This window comes from Camelus dromedarius, chromosome 17 (genome assembly GCF_036321535.1).
Source record: "Camelus dromedarius isolate mCamDro1 chromosome 17, mCamDro1.pat, whole genome shotgun sequence".
Lineage (NCBI taxonomy): Eukaryota > Metazoa > Chordata > Mammalia > Artiodactyla > Camelidae > Camelus > Camelus dromedarius.
This window is the reverse complement of record NC_087452.1, coordinates 37,201,934-37,223,294: the sequence shown is the minus strand read 5'-3', so window position 1 is coordinate 37,223,294 and position 21,361 is coordinate 37,201,934. Positions and strand designations below refer to the sequence as shown.

The following is a 21,361-nucleotide window of genomic DNA, read 5'->3' as shown; positions in this document are numbered from 1 at the left end:
GGGCTACAAAGGAAAGGATTTGCTTTTATCCAGAAGGTATAAAAATTTCTGTTGAGGGGGTTAGAGACAGTAAACTTACATGGGATAGGACATGTCTGTCAGTAGCAAAAGTATCTGAATTCATGCCAGAAGGGATGATAGTACAGGTGGTAGCAGGGGGGACATGGGGAAGAAGGGTGTGACGTGGACTGCCTGGGGGAGCGTGGAAAAGTAGGTCTTGAGTTGAGTTAAGGGTTAAGGACATCATCCTAGACTAAGGTACTAGCAGTGGGAGTGGAGATTCTCTGTAACATGTGTTGCCAGTATGTATTGTGATACATACTGTCGACAAATAACGGGTGGATTCTACAGGTTAGGGCACATGGGGCTATGGGAGAAGAGTCGAAAATGGTGGGTTTGCATTAAAAGCAAGGATTTAAGCCTCCTGAGTTCTGAGGCAGTTTCAGGCTGTCGCAGGTTCATGTTTCTATGGAGACATGAAGCAAAGAAAAATAGCATATGTTTGTAATAGGATATATGCTGAGCCCGTTCTAAATGCTTTCTTTCTATGTGTTAATTCATTTAATTTTCCCAACAACTCTGGGAAGTGATACTATTATCCTTTCTATTTTAAAGAAAGTGGAGTAAATTGTGCAGGGCTCATGGCTAAAAATCAAGCTAAGATGCAAACAGTAGTCCAGCTCCACAGACAGTGCTCTCAACTGTGGCCTAAACCACCTTTCTGAATGGTAACAGATAGTGGCAACTTGCTTTATCATTTCTACTCCTTCTCTCTTTTCTCTATACTCCTACCACTGCAGACCCAGTTATCAAAATGTGCTACTGACAATAAAAAATCCAGTGTAACGTGTTTAATTGAATCATTTTCCCTTTCTCTCCAAACCACTCTTTGAAAGGGATTTTATTATATGTAACAGAATTAGACTGAATATTCTTTTGTAATACGTTCATCGGTGGCTTTATGGGACATGGGGGTGGGTCATTAGTTACCATACCTTTATAATGCAGCAAACATTTTAACATTAAAGGCTTGGAAAGTCTGCCTATTAATGTTCTACTCCAACTGTTTTTCTTCTGTTCTCTAGTTTTTATCCCTACCTATATGTCAACTTAAAACTATTACAATCATAAACAACAAGTTTCTACTATATAGCAAAGGGAACTATATTCAGTAGCTTGTATTAACCTATAATGAAAAAGAATATGATAAAGACTATATATATACACACACACATACACACACATATAACTGAGTCACTATGCTGCACACCAGAAACTAACACATTGTAAATCAACTATACTTCAGTTTAAAAAAAATTTAAAAACTATTACAATCATGAGATAACACTGATTTTTTTTCCTTCACATAATTTTTATGTTCAAATTTGAATAGTACTAAAATTGCAGTGTGCGCCTCAAATAGGAAAAGTTTAGGGAATGGTTGAGGACATCTTTTTGCTGAAAAGTTACTTATCCTTAACTAGTGTTGTCCCTGACCTGCCTTTCTGTTCAAAATTGCCACTGTTAGGTATATTTTAATTCAAAACACTAAAAGGAAACCAGCACACCTAAACTTGTCTTCTTTTTCCCTAATGCCCCAGGAAGCAGGTAATATAAACCGATCCCTGAGCTGCCTGGGCCAGGTGATCACGGCGCTCGTGGACGTGGGTAATGGGAAACAGAGACACGTCTGCTACCGAGACTCCAAGCTGACCTTCCTACTCCGGGTAAAGCAGATCATTGGGTTCCCGGGTCCCATTTTGGTTATGCCCACAATGGTTGATAGTCGGATAATCTCAGCCTTGGTGCTAAGAGTATACATTTTGTTTGCTTAAAAAAATCTTGTGGTGTCTCCCCTGAAAATGTGTACTATTCATATCATTAAACAGGATTCCCTCGGAGGTAATGCCAAAACAGCCATAATTGCAAATGTTCACCCTGGATCTAGGTGCTTTGGGGAAACCCTCTCAACGCTTAATTTTGCTCAAAGAGCCAAGCTGATTAAAAATAAGGTAAAGTGCTGAGTATACTTAAGTAAATAAGAAAAATGTTTAAGCTTGCAGTATCTCACTTTCGTGATTGCCCTGATAATAACATGAGCTTTTATTTGTTTCTCTGTTGTGAAAGCCTAACTCTAAGCAAGGTTTCTGTTTCACCTTTCCCAGCCTTCTGTATCGCTTGTGTAGTTTGAGACCTAGATTAGGTCTTATGGTCATTATTGTTTGGCTATTTTTTTCTTAAGGGAAGGCAAGGTTTTTCTCTTGTAATTGAGTTGGAGACAAATATATTTACCTAAACCATGCAGGCAGAGCTGTGTGTGTGCGCTGAGGGGTGGGGAGGGATCCACTGTGAAAAGTTTGATAATACTGACAGACTTTGTCTCAAGTTGTCTATAACTCTAAGGACTCCTCATTTTTCTTTATATACAAGAGGCTTCCTTGACATTTGTGCACACCAGTGGTCAGAAAACTTCCTGTAAAGGGCCAGATGGTAAATGATTTTGACTTCTTGGACCCTGTGGCCTCTTTCCCAACTACTTAACTCTGCCTTTGTATTGAGAAAGCAGCTTTAGATGACATGTAAACATACGGGCATGGCTTTGTTTCAGTGCAACTTTATTTTCAAAAACAGGCAGCAGACTGTATTTGGCCCTTGAACAAGCAGCACTTTGCCAACCCCTGGTGCAGACTGTCAAGACCTATGAGTCCCCCACTTGTTTTGAAGAGATTGGAGGCCTCTTTGGTTCTAGACAAAAGAATCAAAGTGCCATAAATTGGCAGATTAATTTCTTCCCTCCTTCAAAGAAGAAAGTGGTCGTTCTTATCCCCCAAAATAGTCTCCCTCATCATCTTATCATGGTAAAAGTGAACGGGTCCATGTTGCCTCTTCCCTTGGGTGAGTCAGAAGAGTATTGGTCTGGTTATTCATTCTTTTTATTGAATTATGATTCCCTGGTGGGGTATTTGTAATATGAGGAGGAAAAATCATTAGAGCTTCCTGACTCCATCCCTTGGGACTTACTAGAAGTTTTTGGAGAGTGGAGACCTGCAGGGATAATTAGAATTATGGTGTCACCAATGTGACAATGATGTCAGAATGTACAGGAGCGCCTTGTAATGAGGCTGGCCATTAAAATCAGAAGCAACTAGAAATGGCTTCTTAGCACATGAAACAGCAAAGCCAGTAGCCTTATACTAGTCACTATCAATGGTAAGTCCTGTGCTGCAGCCTACCAGGAGGAAGTGGCCAGGAAATCCGGGGCTTGTTTAAGGAAGGACAGTTTTTCCCAGTGGGCAGACCTGGCTTAAGACAGGAGCATGGGGACCTTGGGGCCGTCAGAGGTTTCCCCTCACTCTGGAGTGTTGGGTATTAGATTCTGTTGCTACTCAGCTCTTGGCTCTTGTTATCACCCTGTGGGTTTTGTGGTACTTTTTGAACCTCTCAGAAGTCATCTCAAATGAGACATTTCTTTAAAATAGCATTTTAATGTGCTAATAACACAAATGGAGCTGTCAAACCAAGTCCCCCTTCCAGGAGGACTGTTAGGAAATACAGGGTTGGATTCCTCTGAAAATGGTGGTTTCTTCCCATCTGGTGGAGCTCAGGCCAGCCCTGCAGTTCCACTAAAGTGAACTAAGACAGAAGGGAGGTGACACTCGTGGAGGTGTTTGCTGTTATTCACAGGGGTGGGGCTGTTAGTCGCAGGAGGAAGGCAGTATTAGATGAACATACCCAGGTCCCAGGGGTGGCCTGGCTCAGCGGGCCCAGGGCTGGTCAACAGAGCAGAGACCTGAAGGGGGGCGTCAGGGAGGAGCGGGGAGGGAAAGAGTCTGGCTGAGGGAAAGGAAGCTTCCTCCCCTCTCCAGCACACTGATTCTGGTGGCCTTTGGACTGCTTGTGAGATGCAGGTGCAGTTTTGTTTTGTCTTCGTCACTCCAAATCATACAAGCAAATATAAACACAAGACTATACAACCCCCGAAGCCTTCTTTTAATGCTTTTTAAAAAATTCTTGAACAGGCAGTGGTAAATGAAGACACGCAAGGAAACGTGAGCCAGCTCCAGGCTGAAGTGAAGAGGCTCAAAGAGCAGCTGGCCCAGCTTACTGCAGGGCAGGTACTACCAGAAAGCCTCCTGACCAGAGGTGAGATGAGCACGGTGTCCTTTAACCCAAGGAAACCCCAGTGCCGCTGTCAGTATGAGAGCCCTCCCATGACAGCACAGCACAGTGAGGCTGCCCAAGTTGTCCCTGTTTATTTAACCATAGTTACTGGGTTCTGTGAGACATGGTGGGCGGGGAGTAGAAATAAGTTTGAATAATTCATCCCTAATAAGTGCTAAAAAAATAATAAATTTCATTTAGATCCACTTCCAAGTTAATGTCATATCATATGTGATCTTTGTTTACTAAATAGCATGAGAGAGACTTTTCTTCAGAGAATAGCTAATTTGTAGATGGGGTCAATTTGAAATCCATGATCTGGTGTTGACAATCTGATTCTTTTAGACTAATTGAGAACAGTCGATCAAGGGCTATTTTAGCTCATCTCTTGTCCTTAAAATTTGAGAGATAAAACATTTTTCCCCCGTTCCCTTTCTTTCTTACTGCACCAATTACAGATGAGACTAACTACATGAAGTATTTCCAAGAAGCAATGTTATTCTTTAAGAAATCTGAGCAGGAAAAGAAGGTAGGAAACTGGATTAGTATAAAAGGGATCCAAGATATTTTAGACTTTCACAATGGGGCGCTTTTCTGAGTGAAATAAATGGCACAAATAAATTAAAAAAAAAAAAGTCTGTGAAAAACCTAATTTTGCCTTTGAGATTAAGTGACAAGTTAGTGTTCGTTGCCTGGTTTGTGAAAATTTAGGAAAACCCAATTATTTTTCATGTTTAACCAAATTCTGAATTTCTTCAGTCCCTGGTGGAAAAAGTTACCCAATTGGAAGACCTCACCCTCAAAAAAGAAAAATTTATTCAGTCTAATAAAATGATTGTGAAATTCCGAGAGGATCAAATAATGCGCCTGGAGAAGCTCCACAAGGAATCCCGAGGAAGTTTTCTGCCTGAGGAGCAGGACCGTTTGCTGTCAGAACTGAGGGATGAGATTCAAACTCTGCGAGAACAAGTGAGTACAGGACATTAGCAGTATTTCTGAAAATAAAAGAAGTTCAAGGCAAATATAAATCCCTCACCAGATTGGTCAGCAAATTCTTGTCACTTAATAGAATGGAAAGTGTTTGAAATGAAATTAGCCGACAGTGTGACTGCATAATTCCCACGCCCCCAGCCCCCATTTTTCCAGAACCATAAAACCTGAAGGCAAAGGAGAGGAAGTTGCAATGCTGCTGCCGTAGCCCTAGCCCCTGCCGCCCAAGCTCAGGGCATGCCAGTGGGCAGTGGTGGTTACCGGTGTCGGTAGTCTCTCTCCAGGGAGCCCGTCAAAGTTTTGTTGTTTTTCCTTTTCCCTGGGAGGATGGATAGTTAACAGAGGCCCACCATTAAAAAAACAGAGATAATCTCTTCTCAGAGTGTGTATCTTTCCAGAGGTTTTCATGCATTTTCAAACTACAACAGATAGATATTTTTACTTTTATTCCTTTTGTACACAAAAGACAGCTTACCATACACTTTTCTGTACCTTGCCCTTTTCACTTAATGTACTTTGGAGGGCATTCACCCTGGGTCAGTGGACAGTTTCCTTATTCTTTTCAGCGTGTTAATTTAAGCAGTCTCCTTTGCATGAAGAGTCTGCCACAATGAACTTATCACCGTTAGGTACCCGGGTGAAAGTTTCAAGGGTATATGGGAAAGTTTCAACTTTCGAAACCCAAGCATAGAGTACAGGATTGTAGGATCTGCACATCTTCATTCTGATCATAAATGCCAAGGTGCTGTCCACGTGGTTGCAGCAGGCTTCCTCCAGCAGCATGTGCAGCGTTCAGTGTTTTCTACTGGCTTTTCAGAAAGACTTGTCCACTGAGGACGTGTCTGTAACTGTTTCATGTCACAGGTAGAGCACCACCCCAGAGTTGCAAAATACGCTATGGAAAATCATTCCCTCAGGGAGGAGAATAGAAGACTGAGATTGTTAGAGCCTGTGAAAAGAGCCCAGGAAGTGGATGCCCAGACCATTGCAATACTGGAAAAAGCTTTCTTCGAATTATCTGGCACAGAGGAAAATGACAAAAGTAAGATGTGATTGTTGTATGCATACCTCAGAGGGGCAGGGGGGCTGTTTTAAAGGTCGTTGATACTGCCTTGCATTGAGGGTCTTCATTTTAGCCTCTAGACCTGGGTGTAAATTTCTCATGTGCATACTTCATGAAGTATGAAGGCTAACAGATATCCTTTGGCAAGGAAATACCCAGTGTATAACTGTCTTAAGGAGAAAAGATTGATTCACATATTACATTAAATTTTTACTAAATGGAATTTTTCTGTTTTCACTATTTTGAAATGAAAAGTACTTCACTAATGACAACATGAATGAATGTAGATAGAGTTGCAGTGTTTATCCACCTGATGAGGATCTGTACAGTGTGAGGTGTCAGACTGATGAGACCCCCCCCGGTCCAGCCAGCACAGTTTTTTGGCCCTGATGTCATGGTCAAGGGTCACGCTTGCCAGTGTCTGTTCTGTTAGTTCCGTAAGTTTGCTATTACTCTGTGCAAGGTGATTTGGTTAGTACTGCTCTGACTTCACAGGTGTGGCAGCTATTGGTGTTAATGCTCTGGGATTTAGTAACAAAGTCTGTGTTTGCTCCATTCTTAGAGTGAATATTTTCATAGTCTTTTATCATCCTCTTCTCAGCCTTTGTTTCTTTTTACGTTGAAATTTAAACAGTTCTCTTTCTCTTTTTTTTTTTTTTTTAATTTATTTACAAGATTTTCATTCTTCAGAGCTGAGAATGAAAAGTAGAAGGTGAGGCTTTTTTTTTTTTTTTTTTTTACTGTGGAGGCACTGGGGATGGAACCCAGGACCTTGCGTACTCAGCGTGCACTCCACCCCTGAGCTGTTCCCACCCCCAGGACAGCTATAATCTTTCAATTCTTCACTGATAAAGAAAAAAATCTTTTACATTTCCTTTTCCAAGACTTCTTCCATTCTATTATGACTTAACAAAGGGATAAAATTCACAGTATAGAGGTTGTAGAGAGACTAAGGTTTTAGATGCAAAGTTAAAATCAAGTTTTCAGTATTATTTCAACTATTTCTTCCTATAATGCTCTGTATTTTGTTGGCCATTTTGGCCTTAATAGTACCTTAACTTACTGCCTTCAAAAGATACTAATGGTAATTTGTGGACCTCACCGTCTTCATCTTTTTTGTTTGTTTGTTTGTTTTAATGGAGGTACTGGGAATTGAACCCAGGACCTTGTGTGTGCTAAGCATGCACTTTGCCACTGAGCTATACCCTCCCCCCACCATCTTCTAAATATGTATCATTCTCTAAACAACTTTTACATGGTATTTTCCTATACTGAAACTCAGTGGAACTCTCTCAACATATTCAGTCTTCTAAGCAGTCTCTAAAAATTAGTATTTTCTCCCTAGTAGATGATACTAAGTTCTTTCAACTGGCTACCTTTGCTGTTTGTTTCCTTTGCTAAAATTCATGGACTGTTAACACTACTTCCTGCAAGATTCTACTGGGGATGTTTCTCTGTCCAGCACTGTGAGTGTTATTCTTCAGTCATTGTTTGCTCTTTCTCTTAATGGTAAAGGTGTTGCCTCAAATACGCCCCTTCGTCGTGTGGCTTCCAGCTTCGCAAAGACAACTGCTATTACTCCTTGAACACACTGTGTTGTGTTACGTTTCCTCTTGAGTTACAGGTGCTTGTATTTTAGGGTCCGCTTTCCAACCCTTTTTCATTTTTCCTCCTTGTGGTTGAAAATTGATACCTGGCAGAGAACTTAGAACATGCATTCTGTTATTTCTATCTTTCCAAGACCAAGTTGTTCCCTTATTATCAGGTCAGCAAGGATTCTCTCCTAAAGCTCTGAAAAAGCCATGCTCATCAGCAAACGCTGAGAAGTTAAAAGCACAACTCCTGCAAATTCAGACAGAGCTGAATAATTCAAAGCAAGAATATGAAGAATTTAAAGAACTAACTAGGTAAAATATAAATACACATTCATGCTTACTGTTTTACTATCTTTCAATGTTGACTTGTTTTGGTATTTAGCATTGATAATTAAATTGAGTGTTGTAAATATTCTCATATAGCAGCTAGCTTGTTATGACATGAAAGGAAAGGCCTCGCTTCTAGCTCTTTTCTTTTTTCTTTACTCATTTTTAAAAATGTGTTATAATTGACATAAGTTCTAGTCTCTAATAATATGTTTAGTGAACTAGATGATACAGGTGTTTTAAGGGATATACCTATTGAGATGAGTGTCTGTTAAACCTAACATAGTAAATTCTTTATCTGGCCACCAAATTTAAATCACTGTTGTTATGAATCATATCAGGGTTTTTAGAAATTATAGGTTTGTTAATACTCGATGCTCTTTGTGTAAAAGAAAACATAGATAAACCACATTCATATTATAATCAAGATAAATCCTATTCTAAAACATAAAGAAGTTTTTTTTCTTTTAATAATATATCATATCATGTATGGAATCATGGATTATTTGGGCTTTTTAATTGGAGCTCTACTGTTTGCTAGTTGAACACCTTAAACGATCATCAATCTCTGAGCTGTATTTTACCCAATTGGAAAATGAGGGTAATAATCTGAGAACATCTCTGATTTAAAGAGATAGCTATAAAGTTATGTGAGAGTATAAACTGTAAATTACTCTACCAATGTATGACATTGTTTATTACCTGAAATACTCAATTTTATAATATCTATTAGGAAAAAGCAGCTAGAACTAGAATCAGAGCTTCAGTCTTTGCAAAAAGCAAACCTTAATCTCGAAAACATTTTGGAAGCAACAAAAGCCTGCAAGCGGCAAGAAGTTTCTCAGCTGAATAAAATTCATGCTGAAACACTTAAGGTAGGTAATCTGAAGTAATACTTCAGTCTTAAATCGGTGCTGTCTCCTTTTGTTAATAATGGAGAGCGTCTGCACAGATTATCTCTAGATACAGACAGACTCCCTCGTAGACTGTTAACCCCAGGGTGGCACTAGTCCTGGTGTTGATGTTTACCCCCAGTGGCAGGGTCATGACGGGAAGAGTACAGCATTTGGAATCAGACCTGGGTTCAAATTCTAATCTGTCAGTAACCTTAGGCAGGGTTTCCTAACGTCTGAGCCTCACTTATTGCCTCTGAATTAGAGATGAGGCTAATTTAATTACAGGTGGGTTTTTTTTGTTTTTGTTTTTGTTTTTTTTTTTTTTGAGCATTAAATGGGTTAATAACGTGCAGTGGAAGAATAGAAATCCTAAAGGCAAAGACCACTAAAGGATGAAGGGTGACACTGGGGATAACAGGAGGGGCTGTTCCTCTCAATAAACATAGTCCTCATGAAAGAAAAAAAGTGAACATTTGAGAATGAGGAGAGAGGGAAACACAAGGAAGTTAATGGTTAAGAAACTGATGGTGCTGCTGATGCTGGTAATTGTAGCTTTTGAGACCAAATTCTCTGACTGGTTTAAAAAAAAAACCCTTATATATCCTAAACTTAAAAATAAATAGATGTTTATCTCTAGTGGTTGTCTTCATCAGTGATGCTTATTGTATCACTTCATAGGATACCTTTTTTCCCCCAGGATTAAATGATTATTAAAAAAGCACGCCGCACTATAGAAAGCAACATTCTCTCCCATAATTCTGTGCATCTGGGACTATAGAAATGTCACTGTCCCTGCGTACATCTTCAAATTAACATTCCCAGGTCACAACAACAAGTCTTCCCTTAAGGGGACCTTCTGGAAAAACAACCTATTTCCTCAACTCATATTCCCCTCTTTTTGTAGCATGCACCAGCAGTCTGTCCCCAAAGTATGTATTGGGGAGCAAGGAGGGGACCCACTGGCAAGCCCACAGCTGTTGGTAGCCATAAGATCAGAGACAAGCACAAAGGAATAGGTCAACATATTGGAAAAAAAATCCTAGGACAGCTTGGGAATGACTTCATTTCATTCATGGTGGAAACCCCACTGTCCAGTGCATAGGTGTTTACTATGTGGGCCAGGGAGTTACAGAGCCATGAAGAAATGACGTCACCTAGGAGGCGAGTAGTAAAACCTGCACAAAGTCCTAGGATGCCCTCTTCCCAGTAGATAGTTACTGTGAAGTCAGGGCGTCGATAGCATTTGGATTCTCTGCCAGTGAACTGTACCATAGATCTCAGAGTGAGCGCGTGGAAGGATGTGTGATGAGCGCGCAGCAGAGTGAGCTGTCATCTCTCGAGCTGTCTGCTTGATAACGCGGTCAAAGGAAGATGACACTTCTTTCTGTGCATTTCAGAGGATACTACTTTTAAAAGTAGTTTTGTTCATTCGTTTGAATTGGTAATCACATGACTGGAGTTTTTCAAGATACAGAGAATATACGGTGACGAGTCTCTTTCCATCTGCTGTCCTTACAGCCAACCAAGATCCTCTTTGGAGGCCATCAGTGTCATCAAGTTTTATTGTTTTTGTTTTCTTTCTTTTTCTTACTTTTTTTTTACTTTACACAAACAGTAACATATAATACACGTCATTCTACACCTTGATTTTTTTTAAACATAATGATATTTTAGAGTTTATCCCATGGCTAAAGGGAAAAAAAGAACTTTCCTTTTTGTTTGTTTGGGCAACTGTGTATGAATATATTTATGGCTGTATCATAATTTAACCTGAAAAATGCTGTTTTTTCTTTTAAATTTGCTTCTTAAGAAAGGTGGCCTTTAAAAATCTTTAAAATACTTGTGGAATATCACCAAATGTTTTATAATGTGTCTCTGTAGCCTCTTAGCAGTAGAATTATAGAGCTTAATGCACTGTGGCCTTCTGCTGTGCTTGTTTATAGCTGAGCAAACAGGACTAAAGGGACTAAAAGATTTGCCAAGAGTGGCATAGCAGTTCAGATCTTTTGTTCAGTTTTAACTATATGAGTACATTATGGATACATTATCCTCGTTTAAAAGAAGTATACATATCCCAGAAATAAGACTTGGTGAGGTTAAGGGGTATGGCGGAGGATTCCTTGTTTTCCACAGAAATTCTTCTCTGGGGTTCATCTATTTTTAAACATGTGTGTAGTTTAAATTTTTTAAAAAAAAGGTATACATATGTATCAAGTTTAGATGAAAGTTCCTTTTGAGTATCACTGCCAGCCTGGGTCTAATCTGATCTTTCATCCCCCATCCCTGGGGTTAATTTATCACCAGTTTAGAAATCCCTTTTCTTAGCAATTTTGAGCAGTAAATATACATGAACTGAGAAGATATATAGAATTATTTCATAGATTGTTTTTTGTTGTACTTTGTTTTTAAAAATAAATGGACTCATTGTATGTATGTTATTCTGCAGTGGACGTTCGTTAACTCAGGTATGCTTTGGGTCCTTCCACACAAACTAGTACCTAGCTAGGCTTCCATGTATTGGAATAATTTCATGGCTTATTTAGGTGGTTTTCAGTGCAGGCATTCCCTGGGGTGGATTCTGTGAGAGGAGTGGTAGTCTTAGGACGTCTCAGCATTGGAGTCAGTCCGGCTGAAGGGCCCTCCAAGTGGCTGCACCACACGGCTTCCCCAGAGCTGGCATTGGCAGGCTCGTGAATGTTTGACAGCCTCATGGGTGAAAGCGGTTTTAATTCTCCTTTCCTTCATTTCTCATGAAGTCAGACATCTTTTCCTATGTTCATTGTCCATTTGTATTATCCTTTTCTATGAAAAAGGGCCCATTTCCTTACTAGTTCTTTATCTTTTTCTTGAGATTTGTCATTTTTCTGTGTTAATCTTTTGTTAATGGGCAATGTATTCTGCCATTGTGTTCACTGTCTTTCATCTTTGTAGGTGATACTTTTGTTACACAGAAGTTTTAAATTTTTGATACAGCCAGGTTTATTGATCTTTTATCTTTGTGACTTTTTAAATACATTTCTAATTGTTTTTTGTTTTTTGGGGGGGTAATTAAATTTATTTATTTTATTATTATTACTTTTTTCTTTAAGGGAGGTACTGGGGATTGAACTCAGACCTTGGTGTGTGCTAAACACACACACCACCACTAAGCTATACCCTCCCCCCGCTTTAAATACATTTTTAAGAGCTTAGACAATCTCAAGATCATCAGTATATTCTACTTTCTTTTACTACTTTTATATGTTTTTACATCGAGATGTCTAGTGTGTCTGCTATTTTATTTTAAGTAGTATGATATAGAGATTTAATTTTTTTAATAGACCATGTTTTTCTAATAATAATAGTCATGTTTTTTGAACTTTCCACATATAAATCACTCTATTTCTAGACTTTGTATTCTCTTTCAGTATTGTATTAGATAGCGCATATGCTAGTAACGCACTGTTTTAAATGACCGTACCCTTATGTTTTTATATTGACCAAGGAGGTCTTCCCAGTTTGTTTTTAATTGTCTCTTCTCGCACATTTATTTTTTTTGTATAAAGTTTGGAGTTGGCTTATCAAGTTTCATTTTTAAAAATCTTATTAGAATTTTGCTGAAGGCTACTTTGAATTGATAGATTAGTTTCCACCTGGGCATTTCTATGCTGCCTCTTTAGGATACTTTTTCTTTTCTTCTGATGTGTAGAATTAACAGCTTTATCGTCTCTGTTCACACGATTACTAAATACGCTATTTTTTTCATGTGTGCTAATGTTTTTCTAACCATTTTTTGCTGCAGATTATAACAACACCAACCAAGGCCTATCAACTTTGGTCTCGACCAGTACCAAAATTAAGCCCTGAACCGGAGAGCTTTGGCTCTGTGCACACTCAGAATTCTAGCAAATTAGATAATGATATCTTAAATGAGCCAGTGCCACCTGAGATGAATGAACAAGCTTTTGAGGCCATTTCTGAAGAGCTTAGAATGGTGCAGGTAATGTTTAGTTTTAGAAAAAAAATAGACATTCACTTAAACAAATTTTCTTTATCATTTTAACTCTTAATTTGCAGTGTTCAGACCTGATTAGTATTAAAATAGTATCTTTTTAGGATGGGTGTGTAAAGGTCTCTGGCTTAGAAATCAGTTCACTCTCATTCTTTTAATTCGCTTTGCAATATTTTGCAAGTCACTCTCCACTCTCCTTGAGCTTCTCCCGTGTGTAAAAAGACCAGTTTGGGGAGGGGTAGAGCCATATTATATTAAAAAAAAAAAAAAGTGGTGTGGGGAATAGTTCAGTGGTAGAGCACATGCTTAGCATGCATGAGATCCTAGGTTCAATCCCTAGTACCTCCATTTAAAAAAAAAAAGACCACTTTGCCACTGCCTTCAGGTTCCAGGACTGGTTTACATTGGCACAGTGCTGCATCTGCTAAAGACAAATAAATAGTTGGAAGAATCTTATTATCAAATTTTAAACAGCTTTTGGTGTATTTGAAATATTGTTTGGTTTGTCTCAGAATTCAGTGATTTGTTTATTTTTTTTTTTAAGTTTTTCTACTGTCTAGTAAAAGAGGGAGCCAGATCACCCCAAATTCCAAAAATTTGCCCTTTCCCAGGCATCGAGGCCTTTCTGGTGAAATTACTCTGTGTAACCCTGAGAAAGTGTCTTAGTAGTCTTAAGATGGCTCAGATTTAATCTCTGATTTGACTTTTAATCACTTGTTTCCTTTAGAGTTTCCAATTATCCACTTTGATGGACCATAGGTGTAATTCTGAAACATAAGAAATGATTAGTGTAGTATTTTGAAATTGTTTTCTGGCTCCAAACTGGCATTTGACACCTTTGTCCATACAAGGTTTTGCGTTTCGTTTTTTTAATACGGAAGAAATGGTGGAATGTTTGAGATGTCCATTAAAATTTTTTTTGTTGTTTCTTTGAGGTGGGCACTAGTTAGGTTTACTTATTTGCTTACTTATTTTAATGGAGGTACTAGGGATTGAATCCAGAACTTCATGCATGCTAAGCATGTGTTCTACGAATGAGCTACACCCTTCCCCACGTTAAAATTTTTTTTGACCACTGAAGTTTTTGTGTTGTAGGAACAAATGAGTGCCCTTCAGGTCAAGTTGGATGAGGAAGAACATAAAAACCTAAAACTTCAGCAGCAAATTGACAAACTGGAACATCATTCTATTCAAATGCAGGAGGTGAGACGCAGAGCATGGCCTCAGAATATGTAGGAAAGAAGTCCGCAAAGTGAGAGCATTACAGGAAGGAAATGACTTCATGAAGCCTTGGTCAAGGTTTATTTGAGTTGTGTTCTTTGCTTTGGTACTTCACCTACTACTCTGGAAATGAGACATGCCCCCTAGTCTGAATCCTGGTCCATTGCGTCGGTGGTGCAGATGGATCCCTTGCTGTTTGTTTGGAAGAAAGCAGGATGGACGGTCAGGTGCTTGCAGTGATCCTTTGCTTTGTTGGCCATCCTCACTGTAGTTTATGGGATCGGCCAGTTTTCTCCTGGTCAGAGACCTTAAAACGAGATTTTGAAAACAGAAACAAGGTGATGTTTTGGAGTGTGTTTTAGCACGCCAAATTCCAGAAAAATTTCTCTCTTTCCCAAAGCTTTTCTCATCAGAAAGAACTGATTGGACCAAACAGCAGCAAGAGCATCTCTCTCATTTGAATGTCCTTGAAAAGCAGCTTCAGGACACTCAGACCAAGAATGACTGTGAGTCTGAACACTGGGAGCTTTGTGATCTAAGTACTGCTACTCACTATCTTTTTACTCAAATGAATAAATGTCCCTGTATTTTGTTTGTTTTAAATTAGCCCAGACGAGTAATAGTAATGTAATATTTTACTATTAGTAATATTACCACGAGTAGTGGTAAGAGTATTATAAAGGGTAATTTTCTCCAGGACTGCTCAAACAAATGATTCAAAAGTTGACTTAAAAGTTTTAATACTGCTTTGAAAGTGATGCGTCTTGAATTTGTAAGATGAATATGTCTTAATAGTAACAAAATGAAGCATAATTATATACTTGCGTATATTCATAGATGTGGAAATATCATTTAATTCCCAGTTTTTTCAGTTTATTTTTCCTTTCATCAGAGTATTTACAATAGTTTATTATAAAGCTAAGACCAAAAAAAAAGAAAAATGCCATTCTCTTTCCTTTGATCTAAAAAGTTACATAATTTTATTTCCAGTTGGAGTTTCCTTAGAAGACCAGAGTGTTTAACCTATGTTGGGAAGTTCTGGTACATCTCCAAAGGGTTTTTAATAAATAAGATTAGGTCACTTAAAATATGTTAACTCTCTTAGCTTTTTTCTAAGATATTATATTAAGAGTTTTGATGCACATTCTATAGGAGAAATGTAGAAAAGTCAAATGACCTACAAGTCAGGGACATATGTTAACTTTTGGTTTTTGGTAGAAATAATACCAAAAACCATGAGCAAAGGAGAGGAAGGATATCAATCTCAGCGCTCCTACCACCTCCCACTTAGTTGTTCAACATCTTTACTCTCAAGAGTAAAGAGCATTTTTAAATGGCCTCTTCGACTTTTTTTTTGCTGATTGTATGAAAGGTACCTATCAAATTTATTTGCTTACTTTGTTAAAAAAAACCACACACACATGTAAAGAAAGCCTGTTAAGATTATGTTTTATTTATTTTTATTTTTTAGTTTTGAAAAGTGAAGTACATGACCTGCGGGTAGTTCTACATTCTGCAGACAAAGAGCTGTCCTCGGTGAAATTGGAGTATAGTTCATTCAGAGAGAGTCAGGAGAAAGAACTCAACAGCCTTTCTGAAAGACACATGCATGTACAGCTTCAACTAGATAATGTCAGGTAGAGTTGTTCTGTTACGGCTTCGAGTTGCCTGATTGGCCTGTAACCCAGGACTACTGCTGTAAACCCAAATCAAACTAGTTAAAAAAACGAAAAGGTAATTTATTGGCTTATGGTATTGGGAAGCCCCAGAGGTGATTTTGGTTTCAAGGACAAAGTAGATTAAGTCTCAAACAATGTTGTCAGTGTGCATTCTCTCTCTCTCTCTCTCTCCATCTCTCCCTCACCCTTTCCCTCTCCCTTCTGCTCAGCCTCCCTCTGTGTGTGGCCCTTAATCTCTTCTGTTGAGGGCCTTCCTCTGTGTGACGGGGAACAGATTGCCCCAGACGACTCCACTTTCTCCTGGCATAGAGACCCTTGCAAAGAAATCCTCTGTTCCAATCACCATGTATCAATCCCAGAGAAAACTGAAATTGTTCCTGCTTGAGTCATCTGCTTGCTTTTGGACCAATCCCTTACCAAGGGTTCATGGTGGTATTGGCCCAGCATAGGTGATGTGCATGTTCGGAGGGAAAGGTGTGCTCTTACTAGAAGGGACAATACAAGGTAGACCAAATCAGTAGTTGTCACCATTGTCCACAGTAGCTCCAGAGGCTTGGCTGGGTAATCCACGTGCTGGTAATCTTGAAACAAAGTAATCTAAGATGGAAATTGTTCGTTTGTTTTTACTGGTTTTTTTCTCCTTACTAATTTCAAACTTTTGTAAAACATAACTTACAGCCATCTTGAGGCTTTGATTCTATTTCTCGAGTCTATGGCAGTAATTTAATTACAGACCTTTTTTTTTAGTTTATGTAATGCTGGTTGAACTTTTTAAAAATTTATTTATTGATTTAATTGAGGTATAGTCTAATTACGGACATTGTGATTGTGATACTGTGAGTGCTACACGAGTGTGACTGCTCACTCTAGGAAAGCTGCTAATAGAAACCCTGAATTTAATTTTTATAGACATTGCAGAGATTAAAATCTGTAGCACTTAAGTGTTTTCTGAATATACAACAAGGAATTAAAATAGAGGAAGAAAACTTCAGGTCAGTAGGCCAGATCCATCCATAGACAAGTTTTTGTTGGGCCTGCCTAGTGTGGTTTTTAAAAAAAAATTTTTAGCACAACACTTTTAAAATTGAGAGTTTTCTTATAAAAAATCCACATTTCAGCATCCTCTTAAAAATCCAACAAGTTGGTGGCACCAGGCCCACAGCCCCAAGGTGGCAGTGCTCGGTCAGCCCAGCCTCCACAGCCCTGTACCATGTCCTCCACCAAGGCTGCTGGCCCATGGCCATCTGTCATCACAGATGCACTGTTGTTTTTTCTTAATGCTTGACATTGTTTTGAACATCTGAATCATTGAATCTAATCTTGGCTCTGTCGTAAACTAATTTTGTGTGATTTTTCTGCCCTCAATGTGGAGTACATTGAGTACATCACTTACTGGGCTGCTTACCCACTTATCATGGCTCTAAAAGGTTAAGACCTCTAAGTAAAACAGCACAACACTGCCATGTATTATTTGAATCATTTTACCTGCTATATATCTACAGTTTGTATCATAAATCAACCGTTCCCCCCCTCTACCATCTATTGTCTATATAGTCTATCTTTAGCAACTGATTTATACCACTTTGTAATTTGCTGCTTCTGCTCTGCTTGAAGTTAGTGCAGCCAGATAGATCCAGGTCTAAGTAGCCTTCTGTGTACAAGCTGGGACATCTGCTTTGGGTGGTCCAGAGGTCAGGTTCATTGTTTACTAGTTCTTGGGTGAGCTCTGGATGTTTGGGATGCAGAACAAGAGGGTGGAAACCTAAAAAGCAGTAAATAATCATCACGTGACTTAAAAGATAGTTCTGTCCTGAAGGAGTGCACTTCTCAGATCGAAGCCGCATTTGCCATTTTGAAAAACCTTCCTAGAGTTGGGAGAATATGTACTGAGTAGATAGAGTTGAGCTACCAACAGGCAGTCTTTGGCTTACATTAGGGTTAAGTCTAGAACCCGCTAAATGAGTCTCATCACCCAAAATTGCCAAACAATTAAGCACGTCTGGCTGAAACCACGGGAGAAAGAATGAGGAAGTAGATGGCTGAAGGCTAACATACCCGTCTCTTCCAACCCCATCTCGCTGGTGTTCGTGCGTCATGACCATTTCACACAAGTTCATGAGGAGCTTTACATCAGTCAAGGCTTCTGCAAGTTGGGAATGGTCTGTAGATGGGATAAGGTGAACTGCAGGTAAATCTGACGAGCAGAACTACATTTCATGTCTATATTTACATTTGTAAAAATGTTTTCCTGATAAAGATTAGAAAATGAAAAGCTTCTTGAGAGCAAAGCCTGCCTACAGGATTCCTATGACAACTTACAAGAAGTAATGAAGTTTGAAATTGACCAACTTTCAAAAAACCTCCAAAACTGCAAAAAAGAAAATGAAACTCTGAAATCTGATCTGAATGTAAGTTAAGAAGGGTGTTGGTTACTGATGAATTTGCCCTGGATGTGTGACTGTTTGACCTCTTCCTAACGTCTGTACTGGCCCATCATGCCTGCCACGTAGAAGGTACTCCATGTGTTTGCTGACTGGACGTTAAAATCTAATATAACATTGTCTTTTAGAATTTGATGGAGCTTTTTGAGGCAGAAAAAGAACGCAATAACAAATTATTATTACAATTTGAAGAAGATAAAGAAAACAGTTCTAAGTGAGTGCTATTTATCTTTTCCATTAGTTGGCTAGAATATCATTTACTACCACATTCTTTATCTTGTGGGTTTTGTTTTATTTGCTAAGAGCCTGTAAAGTTATTTTTTTAAATCATTCCAAAACGAATATCAGATTCTTTTGTATAAATGGGTATGTAGAGAAACTTAATTTTTCAAAACATTTAATAACTAGCTATGGTACTTCTTAAATTAATAGCAATTAGTGGTGATCAGAACTCAGGACCTTCTGTAAATAAATCACAGTATTTATTATTGGAAAGTGGGGACTGATTTATTTCTGTCTCTACTGTTCTTTTTCTAGCTGCTCTTTTATTCTTCTGGTCCCTTAACGTGAACACCACTGTCTTTCTCCAAGTTCTTTTCCTTGGTGATCTTTCTCAGTCTCTTGGTTTCAGCCAACAGGATGATTACTACTCTAATAAGAATTTGTATTAGTTTATTCAGCAGATACTTGTAGAGTTCTTACTTAGAGATAGATTTTCTTCTCAGCCTTGGTATGCAGCAGTTGGAAAATAGACAATTAATATTTAGTCATTCATTCAAACACTTAGTGATATCCTGCAAGCCAGGCGCTGTTCTGGTAAATGCCAGAACATTTAGGGGTAAGACAGTGAACAAAATATCCCCGCCCTTCTGAGTTTTACATTGTAGCAGAGAGACACAGGCACTAAATCCTGTATGTTATATACTAGGGAGTCGTCAGTACTCTGAAGAAAAATAAATTGTCGTGGCACAAAACTGAGTTCTTACTAAATAGCTGCTGAAGAGACGGGTAAAAATTTCTGATTCCTTCTGGAATACAACGCCAAATACCAAAAACGTGCCTGATAAAGCTCAGTTGCATCGAGTCCCTTCTGTGTGAGTAGACCCAGCTCCTGTCTCCATTGAATGAGTCATGAGTAAAAGATAATTCTTCTCTTCCAGAGAAATCTTAGAAGTTCTTGAAGCCGTTCGGCAGGAGAAACAGAAAGAGATGACCAAATGCGAGCAGCAGGTAAATATCCCATACTCCCAGCTCTGAGATTTGAGGTTTGTGCCTTTTATGCCTGATACCTAAGGAGGTTTGTTATAAAAACTGTTTCCACTTTCAGATGTTGGAAACTGATAATAAAAAGATGACATTTTTGCTTGGTTGTATGATTTTCAGCTCTTGTTTTTCTGACTCCCAGATAGCTGTCATCACAATTTGGTGGTGGTCTCCTGACAGAGACCACACAATTACTGTCTTTTAATCCAACTTGTTTTCAAGTAATACTCCTTAGTGTGCACTTGAATATGAAAAGCAGAGTTTAACTTTTTTTCAATACAAGTATATGTGGTGAACTTTGTGATTTAGTTCTTTTTCTAAAAATATATTTTTTTTTTTCTTCCTACAGATGGCAAAAGTACAGAAACTAGAAGAGAGTTTGTGTGCCACCGAAAAAGTAATCAGTTCTCTGGAAAAGGCTCGAGATGCTGACAAGGTCGGTAGAAGCTGAGGCTCTGTCCCTCTGCATTTTCTTTATAAATGCTGCCTTCATGCTCCAGCGTCCTGCTCCCAGGGCGACTGGTAGCTAGCATTTCTGTATGTACTCAGGCCTTGCTCGTCTTCCAAGGTTGTTAGAGAATGAAGTCTTTTATTTAAGTTAATTTTCCACATAACCAAGTGCAAACTGTTCTGTCACTCTTGGTGGCAATGTTTCTGAAACACATGCTGCCCCCTTTAAGAAGGGTGCTGTTAGTGCGACCTTTTTCATTTACTCAGAGTCCGTGGTACAAATTCTCATATCCCTGGTGTTGGCTGTAACTGGAATAAGAAACAACGTAAGTCCGAGTATAAAATTAGGTGTATGTTCCTTAAATGTCCAGCTTTTATTATAAAACCAGCTCTTCATTATAAAACCAAAGCAAATGATTAAACTAATAGAAAGCCATTAAAATATAAATTGATAATATTAATAACATAATATGACATATGATATTTTGCTAAAATAAAATTCTCTCCTGTTGTCACTTGGAAAGATAAATGGTTTATCATTAAAAAACGATCTCTTCCTTGCTGTCATTGGGTATGAAGATACTGTGTCTGTCCTTGCCAGGAAGCTGTAGCCAACCTCATGAGCCAGATCCAGGAGCTAAGAACCTCAGTGTGTGAGAAAACAGGAACCATAGACACCCTGAAGCAAGAACTGAAGGACATCAACGTAAGTTCTGTCTCCATCAAGATACTAAATTTGAGCATAGATGCACTTCACAGACTCAAGGGGTTAACAAGTGCTCCCCAGAAGAGAGGCTCTCTGGTCGTCTGGGTTTGGAAATGCATCCCAGTTAGAGCCCAGCCGGCATCTTTATCACAGAACCCGCAGAACTTTACCATGCAGATGCGCTGTGCGCATCTCGGCAAAGTCGGTGTAGTGTTTCTGAGATCTCACTGACCTGGGACTGGTGCTCTCTGTGCACATTGGGGAACTGCTGATCCAAACCAGATCAGAAACAGACTGGTTGTTGCCCCTGATGGTTAAGGGTGTTCCTTGATTGCTTCAGGAAAAAAAAAAATAGCACATTTTATTTAAGTTCACAGACATGAGTGATATAGAAAGTGAGTTTGTTTTTCCATTATTGGACTTTATCATTTCCTAAAGTAACTTTCTAAGTTACTTTACCTCCTTCCCTTGTGTCTAGGTAAAGGCTTTTGTTAACGTCCCTCACTCCTCTGCTCTGAAGGGAGCTTGCTGCACTCCACACTGATTTCTGAAAGCAGTCTCCTGACGAAGATGACAAA

The 21,361-nt window shown here is 38.9% G+C and overlaps 1 protein-coding gene and 1 pseudogene across 2 annotated transcripts in view; one reads left to right on the top strand and one right to left on the bottom strand.

The window, feature by feature from the left end:
* KIF15 (kinesin family member 15) overlaps window positions 1–21,361 on the top strand; it is a 59,826-nt gene that overhangs the window by 23,288 nt on the left and 15,177 nt on the right. For both annotated transcript variants that reach the window (XM_010982771.3, XM_064496641.1), the window contains 17 exons: window positions 1,602–1,727; window positions 1,890–2,012; window positions 4,020–4,143; window positions 4,620–4,690; window positions 4,921–5,130; window positions 6,016–6,193; window positions 7,980–8,121; window positions 8,870–9,011; window positions 12,814–13,011; window positions 14,119–14,226; window positions 14,645–14,750; window positions 15,716–15,881; window positions 18,181–18,331; window positions 18,493–18,578; window positions 19,525–19,594; window positions 19,977–20,063; window positions 20,679–20,783. In XM_010982771.3, the coding sequence (XP_010981073.3) occupies window positions 1,602–1,727; window positions 1,890–2,012; window positions 4,020–4,143; window positions 4,620–4,690; window positions 4,921–5,130; window positions 6,016–6,193; window positions 7,980–8,121; window positions 8,870–9,011; window positions 12,814–13,011; window positions 14,119–14,226; window positions 14,645–14,750; window positions 15,716–15,881; window positions 18,181–18,331; window positions 18,493–18,578; window positions 19,525–19,594; window positions 19,977–20,063; window positions 20,679–20,783 (2,193 nt within the window). The remainder of the gene's footprint in view (window positions 1–1,601; window positions 1,728–1,889; window positions 2,013–4,019; window positions 4,144–4,619; window positions 4,691–4,920; window positions 5,131–6,015; window positions 6,194–7,979; window positions 8,122–8,869; window positions 9,012–12,813; window positions 13,012–14,118; window positions 14,227–14,644; window positions 14,751–15,715; window positions 15,882–18,180; window positions 18,332–18,492; window positions 18,579–19,524; window positions 19,595–19,976; window positions 20,064–20,678; window positions 20,784–21,361) is intronic.
* Window positions 9,837–10,380, bottom strand: LOC105091307 (mitochondrial carrier homolog 2-like; annotated as a pseudogene).